General features: G+C 42.7%; 1 protein-coding gene across 3 annotated transcripts in view; it reads left to right on the forward strand.

The window, feature by feature from the left end:
* The first annotated feature begins 3,870 nt into the window (after positions 1-3,870).
* The window catches only part of NMNAT3 (nicotinamide nucleotide adenylyltransferase 3), an 80,537-nt gene continuing 59,065 nt past the window's right edge, over positions 3,871-25,342 (forward strand). For all 3 annotated transcript variants that reach the window (XM_060274562.1, XM_035133412.2, XM_060274561.1), the window contains exons 1-2: positions 3,871-4,017; positions 19,422-19,561. In XM_060274562.1, coding sequence (XP_060130545.1) covers positions 19,453-19,561 — 109 coding nt within the window. In that variant the 5' untranslated portion in view covers positions 3,871-4,017; positions 19,422-19,452. The remainder of the gene's footprint in view (positions 4,018-19,421; positions 19,562-25,342) is intronic.

Here is a 25,342-nt window from a genome sequence, read left to right on the forward strand (position 1 = left end):
ACACTGGGCTGGTATCTCCTGCTCCCCACCCAACCCCTATGCCATCTCACATGACTCACTCTCCTTTGGGTCTCCAGCAGTGTAGATATGCTTACCCACCCATGCAAGTCTGATACCTTGCACCAGCAAGCCCATGTATTGTACAGCAGAGCAAGGTTGCCACTGCAGAAACATCCTGTTGTTACAGAGATCCCAACACTTTTCTTTGCAGGTATCAGGGGGATTTCATCTTACACAGTCTACATTTCTGAGGCCAATTGTGAGGTGCCTCCAGAACACAAATGTTTACTTTGATACTCAGCCTTATTGCATGTAAGCAGCTTATACATATCTGTGATAAATTTGTAAATAATAATGATAATTTTATTCTCTATTTTCCTTTGTGGACTTAATGATGCTGAAAATATCTTTAATGTCTATCTAATCGGCTTCTATTATCCATTTCTCTATTCCATTTCACAAGAGAAAGGCCACTTTTCTCTCTCTTCAAAGAAATCAGGGCAAAGGTGCCTGCAGAAAACTGATGTGGGGCCCCAATTCAGATCAGAAACATTCCAGACAGGGCCCTGTAGCTTTTTTTCTTCAAAAGAAGACAGCTTATGCAAGCTTTTGCTTTTCTTTTTTTAAAAGGGTGAACTGCATAGTGTGTCATTTAGAGACCCTGCAAACTGGCTAGTTTTCAGGTATGCCTACATTAGAAAACAGGAGTGCCTGACGTGCTATGGTCCATGGGGTCACGAAGAGTCGGACACGACTAAACGACTAAACAACAACAACAACAACATTAGAAAACAGCTTTCTTTGTTCTTTTAAATCCAGAGGAATTACATGCAATTTCCAACAACGCCTAGAAAAATATTAGTGACAACGCCTCAAAAATCTCTGTACCCAACTGCAGTGTATTTCAGTTTCTTAAGGAACAGTATTCCTTAAAATTCCAGATCTTGCAGAGCCATACCAGTAAGATTTCCCCATTGTAATTATCACCTATAGTTTCCCAATTGTTTTTGGTTATGTGTTTCTTAGCGCTTGTGCCTGAGAATTCTGGAGAGACTACATCTTTGTGCTTGTAGATGCTGTATCTGCTACTCTACCCTCTCCTTTTAACCCTATTTCCCTTATTTATCTTTTTGAGCTTGAAAACCTTGCTTTGGGATATGTTCTTTTGTTTTGCATCACAGGGATATTTTAATATGAACTATGAATGCTGAGTAATTGTGTCAACAATATTATCAGGGATCGCTCTGGGTGGGCATCTCAAGTAGGATCCCAGATGCGAATGCCCCCAGTGTTTACAGGAAAACAAAGACAGACAGACAGACAGACACATCACCCAACTGACACAGTTCTTTCTCCTCTCCCAAAGTAGTGTAACCTAATCATTGTAAGTATTGATAAACACAAAGTATAACTTATTTGGAAGCTCAGTAAAATTAATCTAACCTTATCTGATTGCAATTTTCTCATAAGTTCTGTGTGCCAAATGTTTCCCAGCCAACAGCTCCATAAGCAGCACTCGTTCCTATATACAATGTACTATTTCATACCTGCTTTCATTGGGCTTTGAGTGATAGAGTTAGACAGTTTTAAAACAATAACTTTAAAACTCATTACAAAAGAGACAACATAAACCGGATCAGAATTTGTTAGTGTTGTTACTGATTTGTGGGGTTATTGTTTAAGAAATCTTCATTTTCCTTTTGAATTTTTTTCTGTTTGTATGTTCTCCCAAGCTCTGAATTACTGCCAGTGATTAATTTGTGACAGAAATGTGGTAGGAACTATAATAAGGTATTCTGAAAAAACAACCAGTTCAACTGCAAAAATCAAAAGCAGCCCTACAATGAAAGGTCATCTAAATGGAAATGGACCATATACAAATAGGGCAGTTTTGTTTAAGTGCCAACTGGGAAGCTATTATTTTCCCCCAAGATGGCATTAGAACACCCCCTTGAGCTATATAATTGTAGATTAATGAAAATAAAATTGATGTTCTGTCTCTTACTGTTCAGTAGAGAGAAAACATATGATCATGAACAAAAGCATATACCCTACTGAACTAAAAAGCCAGACCAACTTCAATTGATTTGAACAGTCATGGATTACAAAAGCATCGCCTCCCACTTGTCCTTCTATACCCATCAAAAGCAGAAAGCAAAAGCGGAACTTCATTTCAGTGTTATAAGAATTGCTACTGATAGAAGGGAAAGTAAGGGAGATAAAGCATCTGCCAAGCAACCTCCTTCTATCTTCCTCACTAGCCACTTATCGTCATCGCTCAGCGCACTGAGGAATGGACTGCAATTTTGACTTTATGTTGCAGCATTTCTATTTTGTGCCAAGGAAACTACCGTATCATGTTTTTTGGATTCACACATTTGCTTGAGGGGCGACACTCAGTGTTTGTTGTGGGACTTGCCATATGTGGATACTAATTTGCAGGTGTTGCCCATTGTTATTTATTTATTATGTATTAAATCAATATTCTGCCCTACAAAAAGGGACACGGGTGGCGCTGTGGTCTAAACCACTGAGCCTCTTGGGCTTGCCGATTGGAAGGTTGGCGGTTTGAATCCCTGCAACAGAGTGAGCTCCCATTGCTCTGTCCCAGCTCCTGCAAACCTAGCAGTTCAAAAGCACGCCAGTGCAAGCAAATAAATATGTACCGCTGCGGCGGGAAGGTAAACGGTGTTTCTGTGCGCTCTGGTTTTTGTCACGGTGTTCCATTACGCCAGAAGCGGTTTAGTCATGCTGGCCACAGGACCCAGAAAACTGTCTGTGGACAAACACCAGCTCCCTCGGCCTGAAAGCGAAATGAGTGCCACAACCCCAGTCGCCTTTGGCTGGACTTACGGTAATCATCCAGGGGTCTTTACCTTTACCTTACCTCTGCCCTACACCCATAGATCTCAGTTTGATTTACATTAAATTACAATGTATAAAAGCCACATGCATAATAAAAATAAGAACAAAAACAAACCAATAACATATTTAAAAGGGCATCAGAAGTCAATCAGCCAAAGGCCTAGTTAGAGAGGAATGCCTTTGCTTGTCTGTGGAGCAGAATACAACAAGCATATAAGACAAATCCTGTGGTGGGGATAGGAGCAGGCCAAGGCTTAGTCCCACCGTTATCCTAAACTTTCAAGTACCTGTACATGGAGTTAACAGAAGGCATTTCCTTCCAAGGGCAGAGTGCCTTTCCCTCATGCTCACCAATCTTCACCTATATGGTATAAGCGGTCCTATTTGACCTGAGGGTACAATACTGGAACCCGTTTTCAAACCAAGGCACAAGTTCTGCAAAGCAAACTGGACCACTGTTGGACCCACGCGTGGATGGTATCTAGCACCATTGTATACTTCATGAAGCTTGCCTTAAAAATAAAAAAGCAATCATCACCCAGACCTCCCTCCCCCCCAAAAAAAAAAAACCTTCACACAATAAATTGTTTTACAGGTATTTGAAGAAGTGAACATGCACAGGAAAGCTCATACCAATAACAAACTTAGTTGGTCTCTAAGGTGCTACTGGAAGGAATTTTTTTTATTTTTTGTTTCAACTACTCAGACCAACACGGCTACCTACCTGTAACTTGTTTTACAGGGAATGCCTAACCATGCCTACTCATAAGTAACATTTAATTCAACGGCGGCTTACTCTCAAATAAGTGGGGTTAGATTGCAGCCTCAGTTCTGGAACTGGGCGAGTAGCCAATTCAACCCTGTAATGTATTGGCCTTTAAATCTGGCTGGCAGTGGTTATCTAGGGAAGGCAAATGTTTTGCAGCCGCTACCCAAGACTGGATGCAGTGCAAGGACGGGCTTTCCACGCGCCCTCCCACTAGCCACAAAGGGCCAGAGAGGAAACAATAAGGCAAAGGCGACAGGCTGCCGTTGCCTCAGCCAATCCGCAGCTGGCTCTCCTGGGGCGAAAGTCCCGCCCCTGGAGAGGGGCCGAGCCTGTCAATCAAGTAAAGGAAGCCGAAAGAAAGCCGAGCTGGCCGATTTCCGCTGGTAAGGGGAGTTGGCGGGAAGTGGAGGGGGGGTGCTTCAACCAGGGAGTGCGAACAAGCGGAAGGACGGGCGAGCTCCCGAAAAGAGTTGTGCGCACGCGCGGTCTCGTGCTCCCCCCCCCCAGGCTCGTTCTTGAGGCGACGCGCGCACCCCTTTCTGGTCGCGACAGTCTCGTGCCAGGCTGGCTGGCAGCAAAGAAGGTCTCATTCTGTCCTCCGTATACGAAACTTAAGGGGGTGGGGGACGTACTCTTGAGCATGTGCAGAATAACTGTACAGCCACAAACTTTATTGTAGGATTCCCCTCCAGCTTGCCAGGAAAAGTGCAGTAACTGGCTTGCTGCTGCTGGCCCGTGAACACAGAGAGGTTTCCTATGCAGAACCCCAAAGGTGAAACTTTGTCATTGGGTAGGTAGGGGGGCAAGTTGCTCGGCTGGTGCAAAAATAGGCGATTCCGCTTGAGCCCCCGGTTCAGTTTTATTAGTCATTTAAGTGTTGGAAGCAGCTTGTGCACTTCCGTGCTTGTGTGCTACTTCAGACCGTTATATATATATATATATATATATATATATATATATATATATATATATATATATATATATATACCTTTTTTTTTTATAACGACCCACATCAAAGGCTCCTGAATGAACATAGCAGCAGGCATGGGATAAAAGGGAGAGTGTCTGGTGGGTCAGCAACTGGCTAAAGAACAGCAAGCAGTTGGGATGAATGCGCATTTCTCGCAAGACGGAGGGAGGTTACCCCCAGGATCTCTCTTGGGACCGTCTTTTTTAACGTCTCCATTAATTAGGAGGAGGCAGTCAAGTTCTGTGATGACAGTTCGGGGTGGTGAGAACAGAGTGAGAGGAGCTGGGAAAGGATCTCACCCAAGTGGTGAGCTCAAAATGGGAAGTGCAGTTCAATGTCAAGTGATGCACAGAGAAGCAAAATACTGTATAACTTTAAATATACGCTTATGCCGTCTAAACCCATCCGGTTTCAGAGCTTCTGCTCACTTATGGGATTGCATACAAGCCAGCACATCACTGAACATACAATCAGGGGCCCTATCAGTGCACACTTGCTATTTATAGACCTTTTGCAGTGTACTCTTGGCCACACTTACCTGGATGTAAGCCCGATAGTAAGATAAGATATCTTTATTGTCATTGTCCCCTTGCGGGAACAACGAAATTACTCGGTTGCTACATCCACTCTGATAAAGCATTCCGCATAATCCAAAATTATAAAAACCTAATTAAAAACAGTAGATATAATACAAAATAACAAGTAAAATAAGATGACTTCAAAGTCCAGGCTTTCCGTTTAAGGCCAAAATCGCTCTAGCGAAGAAACTGTTCCTGAGACGGCTCGTTCTTGCCTGCATTGTTCTATATCTCCGTCCCGATGGCAGGAGCTGAAAGAAATGGTGACCAGGGTGCGTTGGATCTCTTGATATATCTAGTGCTTTTCTATGGCACCTGGTGGTGTAAATTTGTTCTAAGGTGGTGAGTGAGCAGCCAATAATGCTCTCTGCTGTTTTAATAATTCTGCACAGCCCTGCTCTGTCCTGGGAAGTACAGCTTCCGTACCACACACATAAACCGTACGTGAGCACGCTCTGTATGGCACAGTGATAGAAGGCAAGCACAGGATTGTGCTGCAAGGTTGATACAGTATGTGAAGTATTTTTTTATTTTTTTCTTATAAGCTGTTAAAACGAAGTGTTTTACCATCTGATCCTGGAGGGTCATAATTAATTGTTGGAGTTATGTGCGTTTACTTTTAATCCAGAGATTTCATTGTAGCTTCCTTGCCTCAAATGATGACCTGAATTCTCTATGCATTTTTGTTTGTGAAGTTAGTGCTTGAATGGGAAATTTAACATACGCCCATACAGTATGTTCTTCAAAGGCTCGTAGCTTAATTCTACATTCTGAAGTCAATTGGACTAGTACATTTTAAGGAGAGAAAATGATGTTGTTGGTTCAGTAGATGAATGCACTTACTATTGAGGTCACTGTTGGTGGTAAGAACAATCCTGGGTCTAAATACCAACAATTTGAGTATTTATAGCCTTTGCAATGAAAGTTACATCTGGAGAGACTATTATTCTTGTGCTACAACGGTAGTGTGGTGTATACTGTTAAATCACTATCATTTTTAACCCCAAAGGTATTAAAATTATTCTGCTATATATCATTTGTAAACGGTTTGAATTCTTTCAGTATGGCATGATTAATACTCTGTGGATGAAACTCTTGGTTGGTTGTATTTTTTTATTTTTCCATATGTCTTTAAAATATATTGTGTTTTTCACAAGACGCTTGAAAACGTCCTTTTGTCTGTAACACTTTTTTTATACAGGCTTGTGAATATAGTTAATGTGGTATGTTACATGGGGCAGATTTTAGTGGGAACGATGGCCCATAGAAACGGATTATAATTCCAAGTAATTTAAGTGAAGTACAGTAAATCATTCTGGTTCTGTGAACATATGCAGTTTTCAAGATAGCCTTCCCAGTCATCATTTTTCTTTGGTCAGAGCAGCACTGGAAATGGGATAGCCTACTTTCTGGAGGTATAGCATCTCTTGCGCTGGAAAATAGTGAGAGAGAGAGAAAGAAAAAGAAAGAAATTGAATGATGCTTAAACCTTTCCTCCACAGCTTCCCCCATGTAAAAAAAAAACTCAGCTGATTTTGCCTCAACCAGATTTCAGGTGTGTGTTTATAAAGCTAAGCTCACACCTAGAATTCTGCAGGGTGGAAAAGACCCATGGTGGCAGTAGTGGAAAGATATAATTTAGAGGAGAAAATGAATAAGGAAGAGGTTAAGTACTGTTAACCCCTGGTTCCTTATTATTTAAAGCACACACACAAAACATGCATATAATGTATTGTCCACCCCCGAGTAGTGTCTTATTATTATGAAATACATATTAAGGAAAAATGTAATTTTGTCTTCCCTGTTGCAGTAGTCCTTTTTGATTACATTGTGTGGTAATAATATATACTACATATATACAAAGTAGACTGTATTAACACGTCGCATACAGTCATTTCCTTCCTCTGCAGGTGTTTATTTAATATTGGCAGTTCCCAGTTCAGACCTAGCTAATTTATGCTCTTCTGGAGGAACAAATTACAAATAATTGCTAGTAGGAAACAAGCAATTTGCAGCTATGGTATAGAATTCTAATCAGAAAAATTGCCAATGTAAAATGTGTGCAAACACTTTTTAAAATTGAGGCTCTGTTTCTCCCTCCCCCTGAGAAGTTTTGGAAATCTCAATGTCAAATTCAAAAACTATTTTTTGGGGGGGGAAACTTTTGTATGTGGTCATTTACTTTCATAGCTGCCAAGTTCTCCCTTTTAAGGGAAATTCCCTTATGCTGAATAGGCTCCCTTGCGAGAAAAGGGAAAACTTGGCAGCTATGTTTACTTTTTCTGTTATTTTCAATGTAATCTGATACATATCTACTTCAAACAAAGTAAAATAGCAGATGATATGTTCTTTGTTTTTGGAAATGTTAAGGAGCTTGTTTCAGAGAACAAAATGGGCACATGAGGAAACTCCTGATTAACTACACCACATAATGGGGTCTGCAGTTCAGCTCTACATGCTGAGTATTTGAGCATAATGGTTATTCTATTCCTGATTTTTCTGATTCTATTGGAAATTGACAAATTTTATTAAATAAATTGATTAAATAAAAAAAGGCTCTGCAACCAAGTCATAATATATTATGAAATCAGTATTGCTTGGCATGGAGAAGTTTCCTCCAGTGTCTACATATTGTTATCCCTTTAAGCTAGACAGTTCTTGCAAATGGAAAATTCTGAGGGCTCACAACAGGTGCTACAATGTGCTTGTAAAAGATAGTCTCTAGCAAAGGATCTGTGAAGAAGTCTGCAGTTTCGAATGGTCTATTGATATACGAATCCCAGTGGTTTATTATTATTATGTAGAGAAGAAAGCCTTTCTGCCCTTCCGCATCGCATTGCTTCCTTTCAGCCCACTGTATCTGTGTGTTCTTACCCTTCATTTTACTAATTTTTACAGCACACTCAGGAAGCTCATAAATTAAAATGCAAGCTCATCACTATATTGTAGATTCTTGTAATTAATCATAAATGTCTCCAATTACTGACTGTTTTCAGCAGAACCTTGAGAGGTAACATAATTTATTATTGATGCAGGAAGAACTTAAGTACATTTTCTTACGACATTTGATTCCCACACAAACACCTTTTCTCAAACTAGTTGAAAGTAGCTTCTGGGATGTTTGGCCATGTGTTTGGCCAGGGGACACTTTGCTGACCTGTGAAATTTGGACTTATTAAAGTGTTGAAAACACCATGAACTTTGAGCACCATCCAGGTCATAATAGTAGAATGTGAAAATATGTAACATGTTGACTGGCGATAGCCTAAACCCCTAGTTTTATGTTGACAATGGGCAACTCTCTTTGATTTCCACAAGTAGGCAGCTATATTGGTTGCTATCCCAAGGAACTCTTCATTCAAGATGAGGAAGTGACCTTTAAGGCTAGGTGTGTTTTGCTTGTTTGTTTTCTTATATTAATCTTGCAAGAAATCAAAAAGTTTTCTTCTCTTTAACTGAAATGTTTTTTTGTATAGCTGCAGCTGGGGATTTTGGTAGTGTTCACTGGATGTTATTCTGTTAGGGTTATTTAAATTGACTGTTTTTATTGTAATTTGAATTATATGCTTTAATGTTTCTTTTTAATGTAAGGCACTTTGGGAAGTCATGAAAGGCAAATAACTGAAATACATAAAAAGTAGAAGTGAACGCTACAATTTATAACAGGAAAAAATGAGTTAACTATATAATAGTTATTAACTGTTATGGCGCATTAGTTGTTTCATTCATCCTATAATTGTGAACATTCATAGAATAGTGGTGTTGTTATGCTGCAATGCTTTCTCAATTACTTGCGTGGAAGCCCCACTAATCTCAATGGGACCTCTGAGTAAATATGTATATAGGATTGAATTGTAAGAGTTCTTGAAGAATATTGTTCAATGTGTACATGTAAACCAAGTTATCATGGGCATTCTTTAACAATAACAACATTTTAAATGGCATACGCTTAATGCATTATATATACAGTCATACCTCAGTTTAAGTACACCTCGGTTTGAGTATTTTCAGTTTAAGTACTCCGTGGACCTTTCTGGAACGGATTAATCCACTTTCCATTACTTTCAATGGGAAAAATCGCTTCAGGTTAAGTACGCTTCAGATTAAGTACTCCACGGACCGCCTGGAATGGATTAATCCACTTTACATTACTTTCAATGGGAAAGTTCGCTTCAGGTTAAGTACCGACTTCCAGCACCAATTTTGTTTGTAAACCGAGGTACCACTGTATTTTTAAAGTGTAAATTTCTACAGTATGTTTGAATAGTAGTTTCTGAATCCAACTGCCTCTGATGAAGAAGTGTTCTACATGCATTAAACTGTAGTGTGTTTGCAAATAAGCAGGCATTTTCTTCCAAACCTTTTAAGGATTGCTTCCTTGCTTTTTTGGTGGTGGGTGAGCCCCAGTGCTAAGAAGTAGATGCCTGTGAGCAAATGTGGAAGGATGAAGGCTTGCCTCATAGCGGAGTGAGGCATTATGAACTGTGGCAATTCATATTCCCGAATGACTCTTAATTTGAACTTTGACTCAATCACTAGTTCAATGCCATTATTTTTTAGGGTAATAATTATGCTGATGGTGATTTTGTGTTTGGAAGTTCACAGTTCAGGAATGCTGTTGGGCTTGATGTGAGTTGGCGAGGTTGAAGCTGACGCTGGTGGTCCAGGGGTCCTTCTTAACCAGCTTCAGCTGGTTCACCTGTGTGAAGAAAATGGACCTTCCTTCAGTTACTCATGTAATGTTCAAGCTAAAGGTAAGGTAAAGGGACCCCTGACCATTAGGTCCAGTCGTGACCGACTCTGGGGTTGCGCGCTCATCTCGCATTATTGGCCGAGGGAGCCGGCGTATAGCTTCCAGGTCATGTGGCCAGCATGACAAAGCCGCTTCTGGCAAACCAGAGCAGCACATGGAAACGCCGTTTACCTTCCCGCCGTAGCGGTTCCTATTTATCTACTTGCATTTTGACATGCTTTTGAACTGCTAGGTTGGCAGGAGCTGGGACCAAGCAACGGGAGCTCACCCCGTCATAGGGATTCGAACCGCCGACCTTGTGGTCAGCAAGCCCTAGGCTCAGTGGTTTAACCACAGCGCCACCTGGGTCCCCTAATGTTCAAGCTGGAGTACTGCAAAGCTGTCCATGGTTTTGGAGCTTCATCTGGTACAAATTTCAGCCTTCAGGTTGTTTGTTGGAGCCAGGCAGTTGAAGCAACCTATGTTGTACCATTGTGTTTCTGGTCCCAAATTTAAAACACTTGTGATGACCTTTGAAGCACTGAATATTTTTAAACCAGATTATTTTAGGATTCCCTGTGCCCATATCAATTTATCTGTGCCGTAAGATCCACTTCAGAAGCCCTGCTTTTTAGGATCTCACCTTGAAAGACAAGTAAGTGGGCTCATGTAACAGGACCTTCTCTGTGGTGTCCCCATAGCTATGGAACTTGAATGCATGTGTAGTAAGGCTAGCTCAGGTTTTTTTTTTAGTTGTCCGTATGATCTCCCTGTCCCTAGTTTAGCAAACTGAGAATGGGTGCCAGACTGGTATGCACATACCTAGTCTCCTCACCTTAAGTGCTGGCTTCACTCCAGGGCTGCTTCCTGTTCTGTCTGTAACAGGCCATGTTGCTTTATGAACAAGGATGTAAACGAGGAGGAAACTGGTTTAAGAACTGACTGAGTACCCAGTTAGTAAAAACAGTGTTCTCTGGTTTGGATATATTGGGAATTCTGATTTAAACAGACCTTATTTGAAGGTGGTATGTTAGATGTGCCAGTCTACTCACGCTTGCATTGCTTAAATGGTAAATAATCTGGAATTGTAAGGAATATTTAAACTTTATACAATCTAGTCAATCATATTTAAATCAGACAGACTTCATAGGCATAGTATTAGCATGTAAAGTTTCACCCTTTTAATTTCAACTGTTCCTGTGCTATATAAGAAACTGGACTTTGTATACAGTATACCATGTTTTAATCTATGGTGGCACATTTCACAGTCTCCAGTTTTAACGGTTCACTTTGTTGTGTTAATAAAGGTCCTTGAAAATGCAGCTGTGCTCAGGGTCAAACTAGATAAGGCAGAGCAGCCATCCATGCATCTGCTCCGTTTGCATATAAAGTTGAAGAATCTTCTTTGCAGTAAAATGCCTGTCGGGGAGCAAGACTCACTCCTCCACCTTACCTGCTGTGTTCCACCAGAAGTGATCTCAGCTGGGAAGAAGCAGCTTAAAGCACAATAGTGTAAGGGAACAGGGTGATGAGTTTGGCATTCCTCCCTCATACGGTCCTTTTCATGTGAAGAATAAGTCCTTACCCAGCTCTGCTTTATGTATGAACAGGGCAGACACCGAGATACATGGCTGCCTTGTCACATCTTGTTTGGCCTTCAGATTCAGGGTGGAGTGCGGGCTTTGGTCCAGATGAAAGACTTCAGTGTGCAAGAACTTGCAAATGGAGTACAATCGATGTAGCTGGGAGATGTATGTAAGGCACAGCTGGCTGGCATGTGGCTCTCCAGATGTTCTTTGACTCCAGCTCTGATCAGCCCAGGCTGACATGGGTAGTGGTCAAGGGTGGTTGACTTCTAGTCCAGCTACATCGAGAGGGGCACAGGCTAACACCCCCGGTATAAGGCATGCTGTGCTTGTGGCATTCCGTCGTAGGATTTCTGGAGCCATGTGGGTACATAAGTTTATGTACTTAGTGAGCAGAGTTGGCTATTTTTAGCTAGAGACATTTCTTTCATTTTCATTGTCATTGCAGACACATTATTGATGCGCTGCAGCGATCAAAGAGAATTAAGTATTTCCAAATCATTGCTTTGAAGCAGTAAACCTTACAGCTGTGTGCTTTCCTCCTTTATGATGCTGTACTTGTGCATCTTGATTTTAAAATAAAATAATCTGTGTTCTTAAAATAGATTTCCTGAGGGTTGGTTTGTATCTGGAATTCCAAATACCCCATTTTTACTAGAAGCCTTTGTAAGAGAAGTTCAAACCCTGGGTTTCAAGTTAATGCTTACGGGCAGATCTCTCTATCTTTATAAGATAACTGCACTACAAAAAACTTTTTAAAAATCCAGTCTGTAAGCAGTGTGGCAAGAAACTGCTTTCAGCATTTAAAAGAACAACAGCTATTTGAAAATTAAGTAGTTCAGGTCATGAGCTTTGAAATAATTCCTGACTGGGCCTGCAAATTCTCACTTGTCCCTCTTGCCATGGTGAGACGTCAGCGAAGCTCTGGTGAGCAAGATGAATCCTTAAACCAGAGTGGGAATAATGACTCTTGCCCCTTCCCCAGCCACAAATGTACAGTAGATGGAAGCCTGCTTTTTAGCTCTGTGTTTATTGGGTGCAAACAGAGAGCCATTTTTAAAATCTTCTCTGGCTCTGAGCTGGAGTAGAACAGTGTAGTCACAATAGTTTGCCCCTGCTGGGAGTTGGGAGTTCCAGTTGCCTAGTAGAAGCCTTCACTGCCCCTTTCTGAGCTGGAGGGGTAGCTTTATAGCTGTGTATAGCCTCCTGCATATTGTTCTAAAAACAGGCTTTAGAATAGAAGCACCAACCCATCAGGTCATTTTTTCTTTTAAAAGAAAGCAGCTTCCTTTTAAATATCAGGAAGAACTTTCTAACAGTAAGAGCTGTTCGACAGACTCCCACGAGAGGTGGTGGACTTTCCTTCCTTGGAAGTTTTTTAGCAGAGGTTGGAAGGCCACCAGTAATGTACATAGGATTTCATTAAGATTCCTGCATTGCAGGGGGCTGGACTAGATGACCCTCAGGATTCCTTCCAACTCCACAACTCTGATTCCAGAAGATACAGAGACATGGAAGATGGTTTCACAATATCTCTTATTTCAGTAAGGGTAAAAAAAAGAAGAGAGATGCTAATGATTTCCACTTAAATCAGGACTGCCTACTTGAAAGTCAGATTTTGGACACATAAATCTGAATATTGATGCTGTGGCCGCTTTGTCTCCCACTGTTATCTTACTGGTTCCCTTGCCAGGCCTTCCATCCACACCACATAGGTTCTTCCACATTGAAAGAATGATTTCTTACAATTGTGGAGCAAGTATTATGTGGCACCTGCAACAGGGCCAGTTCTGCAGATGGAAACAATCAACTGGGAATATATGGGTTAGGGCATTCTCATACGTAAACATGTCCCAGACTGTTAAAGCCTTTATGTACAAATAGGAACACCTTGAACTTGGCCCAGTAGCAAATTGGCAACCAGCAGAGATCTCTAAGCAAAGGCGTTCTATGCTGACTGGGTCCCACTCCTGTCAGCAGCCGTGCTGATTCTGCACTAACTGCAGCTTCTGGATCAAGCGTAAGGGAAGCCCCTACATTAGCAGCTGTTGACTCTCTTGCCTACTCCTGGGAGTCTCTGCATAGGCGTCCTCAATGCAAACATCTGCGCTCAACCTGTGGGTGTCAGGAAATGGGGTAAAGGAGCTGCATGACATTGGGCGTGCTAAGGACAAAAGCACAACCCTATGCCCAGTGAAGCCTACTTCATGAGGGTATTTGAAGGGAGATATGCTCTCCTTTTTCTGCCTTTCTCACTTGTACACAAGTTTCTTGACCAGCTGCTCTCTACTTTTCCTTCTCTCTTTCTTTCGCTATTCACACCCCACCTCCTTCCATACAAGTGTTTCTTGCCCTGCTTTTCCTCCCCTTCGTTTTCCGTGACACAGTTACTGACTTGTCTACTTAACAAGGGGCTATTAATGAGGATGCGTGCGCGTTGGGCGGGGTGACAAGATGGCGTCGCGCTGTTGCCGAGGCGGGTACGGAGAGGGGAGGCGGCTCGTTGTCGTCGTCGTCGCGGCCGCGGCCGGCGGGGACTTGTAGTTGGCAGAGCCGCGGGCGAGCGTGACGAGTACGAGTAGCAGCCGCAGCAGCCGTTATCCGGGGGGCTTGAATAACTCAGAGAAGCTATGAGCTATGCCATGCAGGGCCACCCAAGATGGACAGGTCATAGTGGAGAGTTTTGACTAAACGTGATCCACCTGGAGAAGGAACTGGCAAGCCACTCCAGTATCCCTGCCAAGAAAACTCCATGGACAAAGACAACAGGCATATAAAAGTTATGACGCTGGAAGATGAGCCCCTCAGGTCGGAAGGCGTCCAACATGCTACTGAGGAAGAGCGGAGGACAAGTACAAGTAGATTCAGAGCTGATGAAGCGGCTGGGCCAAAGCCGAAAGGACGCTCAGTTGCGGATATGCCTGGAAGCGAAAGGAAAGTCCGATGCTGTAAAGAAAAATATTGCATAGGAACCTGGAATGTAAGAACCATGAATAGAGGTAAGCTGGATGTGGTCAAAAATGAGATGACAAGAATAAATATCGACATCCTGGGCATCAGTGAACTAAAATGGAAGGGAATGGGTGAATTCAGTTCGGGTGACTATCATATCTACTACTGTGGGCAAGAATCCTGTAGAAGAAATGGAGTGGCCCTCATAGTCAACAAAAGAGTGGCAAAAGCTGTAATGGGATGCAATCTCAAAAATGACAGAATGATCTCGATACGAATCCAAGGCAGACCTTTTAACATCACAGTAATCCAAGTTTATGCACCAACTACCGGTGCTGAAGAAAGTGAAATTGACCAATTCTATGAAGACCTACAACACCTTCTAGAAATGACACCAAAGAAGGATGTTCTTCTCATTACAGGGGATTGGAATGCTAAAGTAGGGAATCAAGAGATAAAAGGAACAACTGGCAAGTTTGGCCTTGGAGTTCAAAATGAAGCAGGGCAAAGGCTAATAGAGTTCTGTCAAGAGAACAAGCTGGTCATCACAAACACTCTCTTCCAACAACACAAGAGACGACTCTACACATGGATATCACCAAATGGGCAGCATCGAAATCAGATTGATTATATTCTCTGCAGCCAAAGATGGAGAAGCTCTATACAGTCAGCAAAAACAAGACCTGGAGCTGACTGTAACTCAGATCATCAGCTTCTTATAGCAAAATTCCAGCTTAAACTGAAGAAAGTAGGAAAAACCACTGGGCCAGTAAGATACAATCTGAATCAAATCCCTTATGAATACACAGTGGAAGTGAGGAACAGGTTTAAGGATTTAGATTTGGTGGACAGAGTGCCTGAAGAACTATGGATGGAGGCTCGTAACATTATACAGGAGGCAGCAACGAAAACCATCCCAAGGAAAAGGAAATGCAAGAAGGCAAAATGGCTGTCCAACGAGGCCTTACGAATAGCGGAGGAGAGGAGGCAAGCAAAATGCAAGGGAGATGGGGAAAGATACAGGAAACTGAATGCAGATTTCCAAAAAACAGCAAGGAGAGATAAGAGGGTCTTCTTAAATGAGCAATGCAAAGAAATAGAGGAAAACAATAGAATGGGGAAAACCAGAGATCTGTTCAAGAAAATTGGAGATATGAAAGGAACATTTCGTACAAAGATTACCATAATCAAGGACAAAAGTGGTAAGGACCTAACAGAAGCAGAAGACATCAAGAAGAGGTGGCAAGAATACACAGAGGAATTATACCAGAAAGATATGGAGGTCTCGTACACCCCAGGTAGTGTGGTTGCTGACCTTGAGCCAGACATCTTGGAGAGTGAAGTCAAATGGGCCTTAGAAAGCACTGCTAATAACAAAGCCAGTGGAAGTGATGATATTCCAGCTGAACTATTTAAAATTTTAAAAGATGATGCTGTTAAGGTGCTACACCCAATATGCCAGCAAGTTTGGAAAACTCAGCAATGGCCAGAGGATTGGAGAAGATCAGTCTACATCCCAATTCCAAAGAAGGGCAGTGCCAAAGAATGCTCCAACTACCGCACAATTGCGCTCATTTCACACGCTAGCAAGGTTATGCTTAAAATTCTACAAGGCAGGCTTAGGCAGTATGTGGACCGAGAACTCCCAGAAGTGCAAGCTGGATTTCGAAAGGGCAGAGGAACCAGAGACCAAATAGCAAACATGCGCTGGATTATGGAGAAAGCTAGAGAGTTCCAGAAAAACGTCTACTTCTGCTTCATTGACTATGCAAAAGCCTTTGACTGTGTCGACCACAGCAAACTATGGCAAGTTCTTAAAGAAATGGGAGTGCCTGATCACCTCATCTGTCTCCTGAGAAATCTCTATGTGGGACAAGAAGCTACAGTTAGAACTGGATATGGAACAACTGATTGGTTCAAAATTGGGAAAGGAGTACGACAAGGTTGTATATTGTCTCCCTGCTTATTTAACTTATATGCAGAATTCATCATGCGAAAGGCTGGACTAGATGAATCCCAAGCAGGAATTAAGATTTCCGGAAGAAATATCAACAACCTCAGATATGCAGATGACACAACCTTGATGGCAGAAAGTGAGGAGGAATTAAAGAACCTTTTAATGAGGGTGAAAGAGGAGAGCGCAAAATATGGTCTGAAGCTCAACATCAAAAAAACCAAGATCATGGCCACTGGTCCCATCACCTCCTGGCAATAGAAGGGGAAGAAATGGAGGCAGTGAGAGATTTTACTTTCTTGGGCTCCTTGATCACTGCAGATGGTGACAGCAGTCACGAAATTAAAAGACGCCTGCTTCTTGGGAGAAAAGCAATGACAAACCTAGACAGCATCTTAAAAAGCAGAGACATCACCTTGCCGACAAAGGTCCGTATAGTTAAAGCTATGGTTTTCCCAGTAGTGATGTATGGAAGTGAGAGCTGGACCATAAAGAAGGCTGATCGCCGAAGAATTGATGCTTTTGAATTATGGTGCTGGAGGAGACTCTTGAGAGTCCCATGGACTGCTAGAAGATCAAACCTATCCATTCTTAAGGAAATCAGCCCTGAGTGCTCCCTGGAAGGACAGATCGTGAAGCTGAGGCTCCAATACTTTGGCCACCTCATGAGAAGAGAAGAATCCTTGGAAAAGACCCTGATGTTGGGAAAGATTGAGGGCACTAGGAGAAGGGGACGACAGAGGACAAGATGGTTGGACAGTGTTCTCGAAGCTACGAACATGAGTTTGACCAAACTACGGGAGGCAGTGCAAGACAGGAGTGCCTGGCGTGCTATGGTCCATGGGGTCACGAAGAGTCGGACACGACTAAACGACTAAACAACAACATTAATGAGGAACAAATTCAGTGAGGTCTCATCAGCGAGGTATGCAGATTTTATTTCAGGGTGCTGTAAGTGTCTTTGGAAAGGTGCGAATTGGCTCTTATGTTGACATCTAAGCAGGTTTTGCCAACTTGAGAGTGCTTCACTCGTCTTTTAAGCAAAGGGGTCTGTTTTCAGGACCTTTGTTAATGGCCCGCTAATGCACACTGTTTGCTGTTACAGTCACACAGTAAAAGCTGCTGCTTCCCAGCATCCTGTATTCTTAATTAGATTTCCATTAATTTTCCCTGTAAGAGATGAAGTGTGCATTCACTTATTTATTGAGTGTGGTGGTGGTGGGGGTTTTTTTTTTGGATGAGTGCAGTCATAGCAGATCAACTACATTGAGACCAAAGTACTTGGATTCATTGTGACTGTTGGGTACAGGGCATGTGTGAATGTCTTGTTTTTATACAGTGTGACATAACTGGCATGCTCCAGTCATCCAGGCAGTAAGAATTTCTTCATTATCATGGTTCTCTTTTTTTCTGATGTAATGTAGCCAAAACACCCACCACCTATGCACAAGAAGGAGGTAAAGGCTGCCTTGGTGAACCCCAAAGTTTGTAGAAGTACAAAAAAAAAACCTTAAGAAAGAGACCCTAAGAGGGGAAACCCTCTTTCCAATGCATACTCAGTGGCCACAAAATGCAAACTGCCTGGGGATATGTGGAATGGAAAACCAGATAGGAGTCGAGTCGGAATACTGAAGAGCAGCACTCCACACTGTAACATTTTGTAGTGATCCTACTTGTGACTCTGCTAGTGATAGAAGTTCCAGACAGCCAAGCACCTATCAAGAGGTTCTGGTTGTAGGTAGGCCAGAGAGCCAACAGCCAGCCCCTAAATTCACTTTGGCCTCTGGCTTGGTATCCCATTTCTGAGGGATGAACCATCAAAATCTTAAGTTGTGACTGCTACATGGAAGCTGCTGGAAATCTTCTATATACTGGCATTACCACTTGGTGACCTTTTTAATATGCAAGACCCACTCACAACGCGATTTGCCACGATTGTGTGGGGAGTCACTCACTACTTGAGCAACAGGAAGAGTTAGGTTTGAAAGGCATAAATACCTCAAAGGGTCTGAAGCAGAAGCATTTTGAGTTCATTCTCATATAGACAGTGGCTGTCCCTTCAGAATAACAGGTCTGAGATAATGTCACAAATATTTGTTGTTTCGAAGCGACAAACTATTTGGAGTTCAGATGAATGTTTGCAGGACAAAGGCTGAGAGAGGAGCAGACTCAATCCGAGTTATGAACAAAACATCCAGAGCTGTTTGTCTGCCCTCACAGGTTTTAAGCTCTTTTGAGATTATATAGAGAAGTCACAGAATTGAAAACGCTGTCTTGAGGCCTTAGGGCCAAGCTGACAATGTGAGAAAGGAGTGATCACATTTCATGGGTTAGCTTCTGTTTTCAAAACAAAAGAGGTATTGGATGGAGAAACCATTGCACATTGGAAGGGTCTGTGTGGATGTAACAAGCCCAATGGTCCTGATGAAAATTCTCCCAAGTTGTTGAAGCTCCTATTCTCCCAGCCACTGTGCAGAAATGGCAGCTTTTTTTCTTGGAGTAACTAAGCCTTAATGCATAATTGTAGTTACGCTGTAACGGAAATAGGTGCTGTTGTTTATCACATGATGAGCTAAAAACGTAGCACTGGTAAAGGGAGAGCATTCCATATTGATGAAGGTCCTATCAATGCAGAGGACAATGATGAATAGGAAAAGTGCTCTGAAACATTTGCATACAAGATTTTGACTTCATTGTATTTTCTTTGTGATTTGATCCACCCTGAAGATCCTATGGGACAATATAGTGGGAGGAGAAGGCATAGATTTCAAAACTAAATAAATCTGATGTAACTATAGTATAGTCCTCCCCAGGGCTCCGATTTATTTCAATAAAGATGTAGATTTCAACATTAGTACTTAGGATATTCATTCATTGTTAGTCTACTATAATGTTTCAGTGAGTTGCTTTTTTAAAAATAGAATGATGATTCATTGTTCATTTTCAGAAAAAGTTTTAGAAGTCTGTTAGCTGTATGAGCTAATATAATTGCTATTTCTCCCCTCACCCCTTTAGGGTGTGTTGCTGCAGAAGATTGCTTGCCTAGATGAAGCATCTGACACCCCTCACCCTTCTTGCCTGTGGCTCTTTTAACCCCATAACAAACATGCATATGCGTCTATTTGAACTAGCAAGAGATTACCTTCATCAAACAGGTCAGTGTGCTGAGTTGGAATGTGGAACCATTGGAATCTCGGAAATTTGGCAACATTTCACATCATTGCAACACATTTTTATTCCTGTTAATTAAAGTTCAAGACTTAGATATTTCACAGCATGCTGAACAGAATTTTTGCACCTTTATCACCTCTTAAAATAAGGCTCAAAATATGGAGATATAAAATGGGATTTTCACACCACAATGGTGAAGTTATGTCAGCTGTTTAGTAGAATAGTTGCAGATTTAAACTTGGTTAAAGGGGCCTTACTCCCCTTCTCTCCCTGCCCCATTTTTCTTGAGGAACAAACAAACACTTTATGTATGTATGATAGTCTTGCCATTTACTTGGGGGGGGGGGTGGGAAAAGGGGGCATATTCACCAAGGTATAAAACTGCTTTTTCAAAACAGAATTTGCAAAAGAGCTGTGTTTCAGCAGCTTTGGTGTTTCATTCAAATGACCAGGATAGCTCTCTGGGAGAGCCAGTGTGGTGTAGTGGTTAAAAGCGGTAGATTCGTAATCTGGGGAACCGGGTTTGATTACCTGCTCCTCCACATGCAGCTGCTGGGTGACCTTGGGCTAGTCACACTTCTTTGAAGTCTCTCAGCCCCACCCACCTCACAGAGTGTTTGTTGTGGAGGAGGAAGGGAAAGGAGATTCCTTAGCCGCTTTGAGACTCCTTCGGGTAGTGATAAAGCGGGATATCAATTCCAAACTCCTCCTCCTCTTCTTTTCTCTGGATCATCTAACTCATGTTCATTCAGGCACCAGAAAAGCCTCAAGGTAGGTATAAGTAGATAGCTATTTATTTAAAGGCTCAGAATCATTGACAGATGGAGTGTTGGACATGGATGCTTGGAAAGCATCAAGAAACAGTTCAGGAGCATTTAGCCAGATTGCAGATTTCCGATGCTCAGGTGAAACAAAAATACCAGAGCAATATTAGTGCATCATAACACTTGCATGAGCAAGTTACAGAACCAGAACTCAAATACAGTTTCAATGACCAGTGACAAGGCAAGCTGTGAATATTGATATTTGGCCCAATTTACCCTCGCAATGCTACAATGCAAAAGAGAAAAATGGGTAGGGATCTATCAGTAGCAGTCAAAAGATTTTTTAGTAGAAAATTGGGGCGGTACTTCCTCAACATCAGGGAAGGAACGGCTTGCTAAAGTGAGTGAAGTTGAAGTTGACAGACTTCATCCAAGTGAGAGAAGGAAAACAGAGGTTAGCAAATTCTAACAATAATTGGCTTCTGTTTTTTCTTTTGTGAATTTAAGGTATAATCTTAGAACTGACAAATATCGAACCTTTCCCCTGCTATAAAGAGATGCTTGCTGTTACATTTTAATACATGTGACCAAGCAGTTATATTTTTCTATATTTTTTCAGGTTGTTATCCAACCCATAGTAATTGGATCTCTAACAACCGCAGTCTCTAACAATTATGTTCTCTTCAATTACACATAATGTTTGAATTGTATAGGCTATTAATGGTGTACAGGTCTGAGTTTAGCTTTCTGGTAAGTTGTTTTAAGGGGAAAAGAGACAATTAGCCTGCAAAACTGGTGAAATAATGACAGCTGTAAAATAAATGAATGTTGCTGAGCCACACAAGAGGAACAGAAAGCCATCTCTGCCCTTATGAAGGGCGTTTAGAACCAAACATGAGTAAGTGTGTTTTGTTTAGGTAAATGGCAGAAAACTCACTCTGAATCAGACCAGACACGGGCTAGAGCTCAACTTCGAGCCTCCCAAGTGGCGGTAGCGACGGCGAAGAAGACTTTCTTCACCGCCTCTATTGCATCTGCAGAAAATAGTAGCAGGAGACTCTTTCAGATGGTTTGCAATTTAACAGAACCACCTTCACCATCGGGGCCTTGTAAAGACCCCAAGATCTCCTGCAATGATTTTGCAGTTTTTTGCAGATAAAGTCGCTCAGATTCGGAAGGAGGTAGACACCACCGTGGGAGCAGGGTCGGGGCGGAAGAGTGCTGGAGCTCTGTCTGGTCGGGTTACATGGAATCAATTTCAATCCGTTACCTCCGAGGATGTGGACAGGCTGCTTGGGCGAGTGAAACCGACCATCTGTCTCCTTGATCCTTGCCCATCCTGGCTAGCAAAAGCAAGCCAGGAAGGGCTGGGCGATAGGCTCTGCAGGGTGGTGAGTGCTTCCCTCTGCGAGGGAACCTTCCCAGACCCGCTGAAAGAGGCGATCATTAAACCGCTTCTTAAAAAAACATCTTTAGACCCAGCCAATATGGCCAACTATCGCCCAGTCTCAAATCTTCCATTCTTGGGCAAGGTGATTGAGCGGGTGGTTGCTGAACAACTCCAGGCACGCCTGGAAGAAGCGGACCATTTGGATCCCTTCCAGTCGCGATTCAGGCCTCACCATGGGACTGAAACTGCCTTTGTCCCGCTGGTTGATCTCCAGCAGGCTAGGGACAAAGGTGAGAGCTGTTTCCTAGTTCTGCTGGATCTCTCAGCAGCTTTTGACACCATCAACCATAACATCCTTCTGGACTGTCTAGAGGGGTTGGGAGCTGGGGGCACTGTCATACAGTGGTTCCGCTCCTTCCTCCTGGGCCAGGTTCAGAATGTGGTGGGGGATGAGTGTTCAGACCTCTGGGCTCTCACTTGTGGGGTGCCTCAGGTTTCTGTCCCCTCCACCATGCTTTTTAACATCTACATGCAGCCGCTGGGAGAGATCATCAGGGGGTTTGGGCTGGGTGTTCATCAGTATGCGGATGATACCCAGCTCTACCTCTCTTTCAAATCAGAACCAGTGAAGGCGGTGAAGGTCCTATGTGAGTGCCTGGAGGCAGTTGGAGGGTGGGTGGCGGTTAATGGATTGAAGTTGAATCCTGACAAGACAGAAGTACTGTTTGTGGGGAACAAGAGGCGGGCAGGTATGGAGGACTCCCTGGTCCTGAATGGGGTAACTGTGCCCCTGAAGGATCAGGTGCGCAGCCTGGGAGTCATTTTGGACTCACAGCTGTCCATGGAGGCGCAGATCAATTCTGTGTCCAGGGCAGCTGTCTATCAGCTTCATCTGGTATGCAGGCTGAGACCATACCTGGTATGCAGGCTGGTTATCTCCCGCTTGGATTCCTGCAATGCGCTCTGCGTGGGGCTATCTTTGAAGGTGACCCGGAAACTGCAACTAATCCGAAATGCGGCAGCTAGACTGGGAGCGGCCGCCTGAGAGATCTACACTTGCTCCCAGTATGTTTCCAAGCACAATTCAAAGTGTTGGTGTTGACCTTTAAAGCCCTAAACAGCCTCGGTCCTGTATACCTGAAGGAGCATCTCCACCCCTACTGTTCAGCCCGGACACTGAGATCCAGCGCCGAGGGCCTTCTGGCGGTTCCCTCATTGCGAGAAGTGAGGTTACAGGGAACCAGACAGAGGGCCTTCTTGGTAGCAGCACCCGCCCTGTGGAACACCCTTCTATCAGATGTCAATGAAATAAGCAGCTACTGTATCTTAATTTTAAAAGACATCTTAAGGCTGCCCTGTTTAGGGAAGCTTTTAATATTTAATTCTGTATTGTTTTAATATTCGATTGCGAGCCACCCAGAGTGGCTGGGGAGACTCCGCCAGATGGGCGGGGTATAAATAAAAAATTATTATTATTATTATTATTGGGAACCCTGATCAACCTCCAGCCTGTATGTGGTGGCGAGGAGCATTTTAACACTTCCCCTCTCACAGTCCTGACAAAAAAAAAACCCTTTCTGAAGCTATTTGCATTTTAGGGAAGCTTCCATTGACACCATTGGTACTGAGGCCCAAGACTTATACCCTAGGCTGCTATTTATATAGTGAACAAATGTGCATAAGTTCACATTCATGTATTCAATTAATGTTACATCTAGTTTGACCCTTGGTTGATCAGGAGGCTTTGGCTGTGGCCCTCTGACCCTGCATACTTGAAAGCACACAGGAACTGGTCCTGGTAATGGCACCCTGGCATTTGTGGGGGGGGGGTGCATTGTGTGGAGCTGTTTAGGCCCACATCACTTTCTTCAGTGTCATGGCAGTAAAAACAGACACTGTTCTTTGCTCAAGACAGGTTCTTAAATTGCCCTAAATGAAGACACTTCCTTGTAACAAAAAGAGCTCTGGTCATCAAGTCAGAATCCATGTGCTGGATCCAGATCACATTAGTTGTGCTTGAGTCTCATTACCACTGTTGCGGCTTAAATTAGGCATGCCTTTTCCCAATTATTTCAATTGGCTTTCGTGCAACTAACTTGGTCTGCATCAAATCCAGTGAACCCGTTTTCACAGTATTCCAGCTAATTCTTGAAATCCATTTCTTCATGGTTTAGAGTACATTAAAAAAGGTAAAGGGACCCCTGACCTTTAGGTCCAGTTGTGACCGACTCTGGGGTTGCGTTGCTCACCTCACGTTATTGACCGAGGGAGCCGGCGTACAGCTTCCAGGTCATGTGGCCAGCATGACTAAGCCGCTTCTGGCGAACCAGAGCAGCACACAAACGCCATTTACCTTCCTGCTGTAGCGGTACCTATTTATCTACTTGCACTTTGACATGCTTTCAAACTGCTAGGTTGGCAGGAGCTGGGACTGAGCTCACCCCATCATGGGGATTTGAACTGCCGACCTTCTGATTGGCAAGCCCTAGGCTCTGTGGTTTAACCCACAGCTATGAATATAAGGGAGACAGTAAGTATGATAAACAGATTCTGTGCGCACTGCCCGTACATTGAGAGTTTTTATAGGGATGTTTCAGCACCACCTGTTTTACTTGCACATGCACATGCATGCAAGTAGGCAAAATGATGGGACATTAGAGGGAAAGGGAAATCTGTGAGTCTATTGAACCCTATTGAATCCCTAATTGTGCAAATATGAACTTGTAGTGTTGGGGATCGGGCCCATCCCTTTAGGAGTTTCCTTTGGTAACTTTTTATACACTTGTATAAACTCTTTCTTTTCTTTTTCATTTTTGCCATTCCAAGCACAGCACAGCATCCTATTCATCCCTGCCAAGCAACTTTGGCTGTGTATGTTAAGTGGATTTCTCTCTCCTCTATTCACACCAATGGGCAAATTTTATGAAGTTACTTCCTAAATAAAATGGATGTGACTATACACCAGTGAATAGCTATGAGAGTAATGCACCCCTTTGTATTTTATTAGTACTCATGTGAAACATTATTTAACTTTTCATGCCTTGTCATGCATGGCTAGATATTTCGTCTCATAATGCGATTCAATTCCTTGTTCTACAAGTGCCTTTTAGTACCATGCTGATGGTGCCAAATATCTTTTTTGCAATCTGTTAGTGCTAATGCTCTCAGATGCTCATGTTCCTCTGTGCTCTTATTATCTTCCATTGCTTCCTACAGTTTAAAGATGGTCAGAAATGATCTATCTTTTCTATGTATTTTACCTTTAATGAAATCTTCTTTATAGAGTGCTTCAGTCTACCTAATGAAAGGAATGTAAGATGTAGGCCTGAGGGAAGATGAAAAATACAAGACCACTCACCTAGTGCTCTGGGTTAGATAATAACAACATGCGTGGTTTTATTTCACTCCCTTCTTGAATTTATTCATTTTTGGCCACCAGTGGGGCAGGAGGCCAGCATATATATAAAAAGCATCAGATTGTGGGCTTAGATGATCCTTTTGTATAATCCTTATCTACCCATAAGCAGGCATTTCTTGGCTAAGATGAATATTGGAGATGTATACCATATTAACATTTGGCAGGCAATTATTAGAAACCAACTGCTGGACTA

The sequence above is a fragment of the Zootoca vivipara genome, chromosome 5 (assembly GCF_963506605.1).
Source record: "Zootoca vivipara chromosome 5, rZooViv1.1, whole genome shotgun sequence".
NCBI lineage: Eukaryota > Metazoa > Chordata > Lepidosauria > Squamata > Lacertidae > Zootoca > Zootoca vivipara.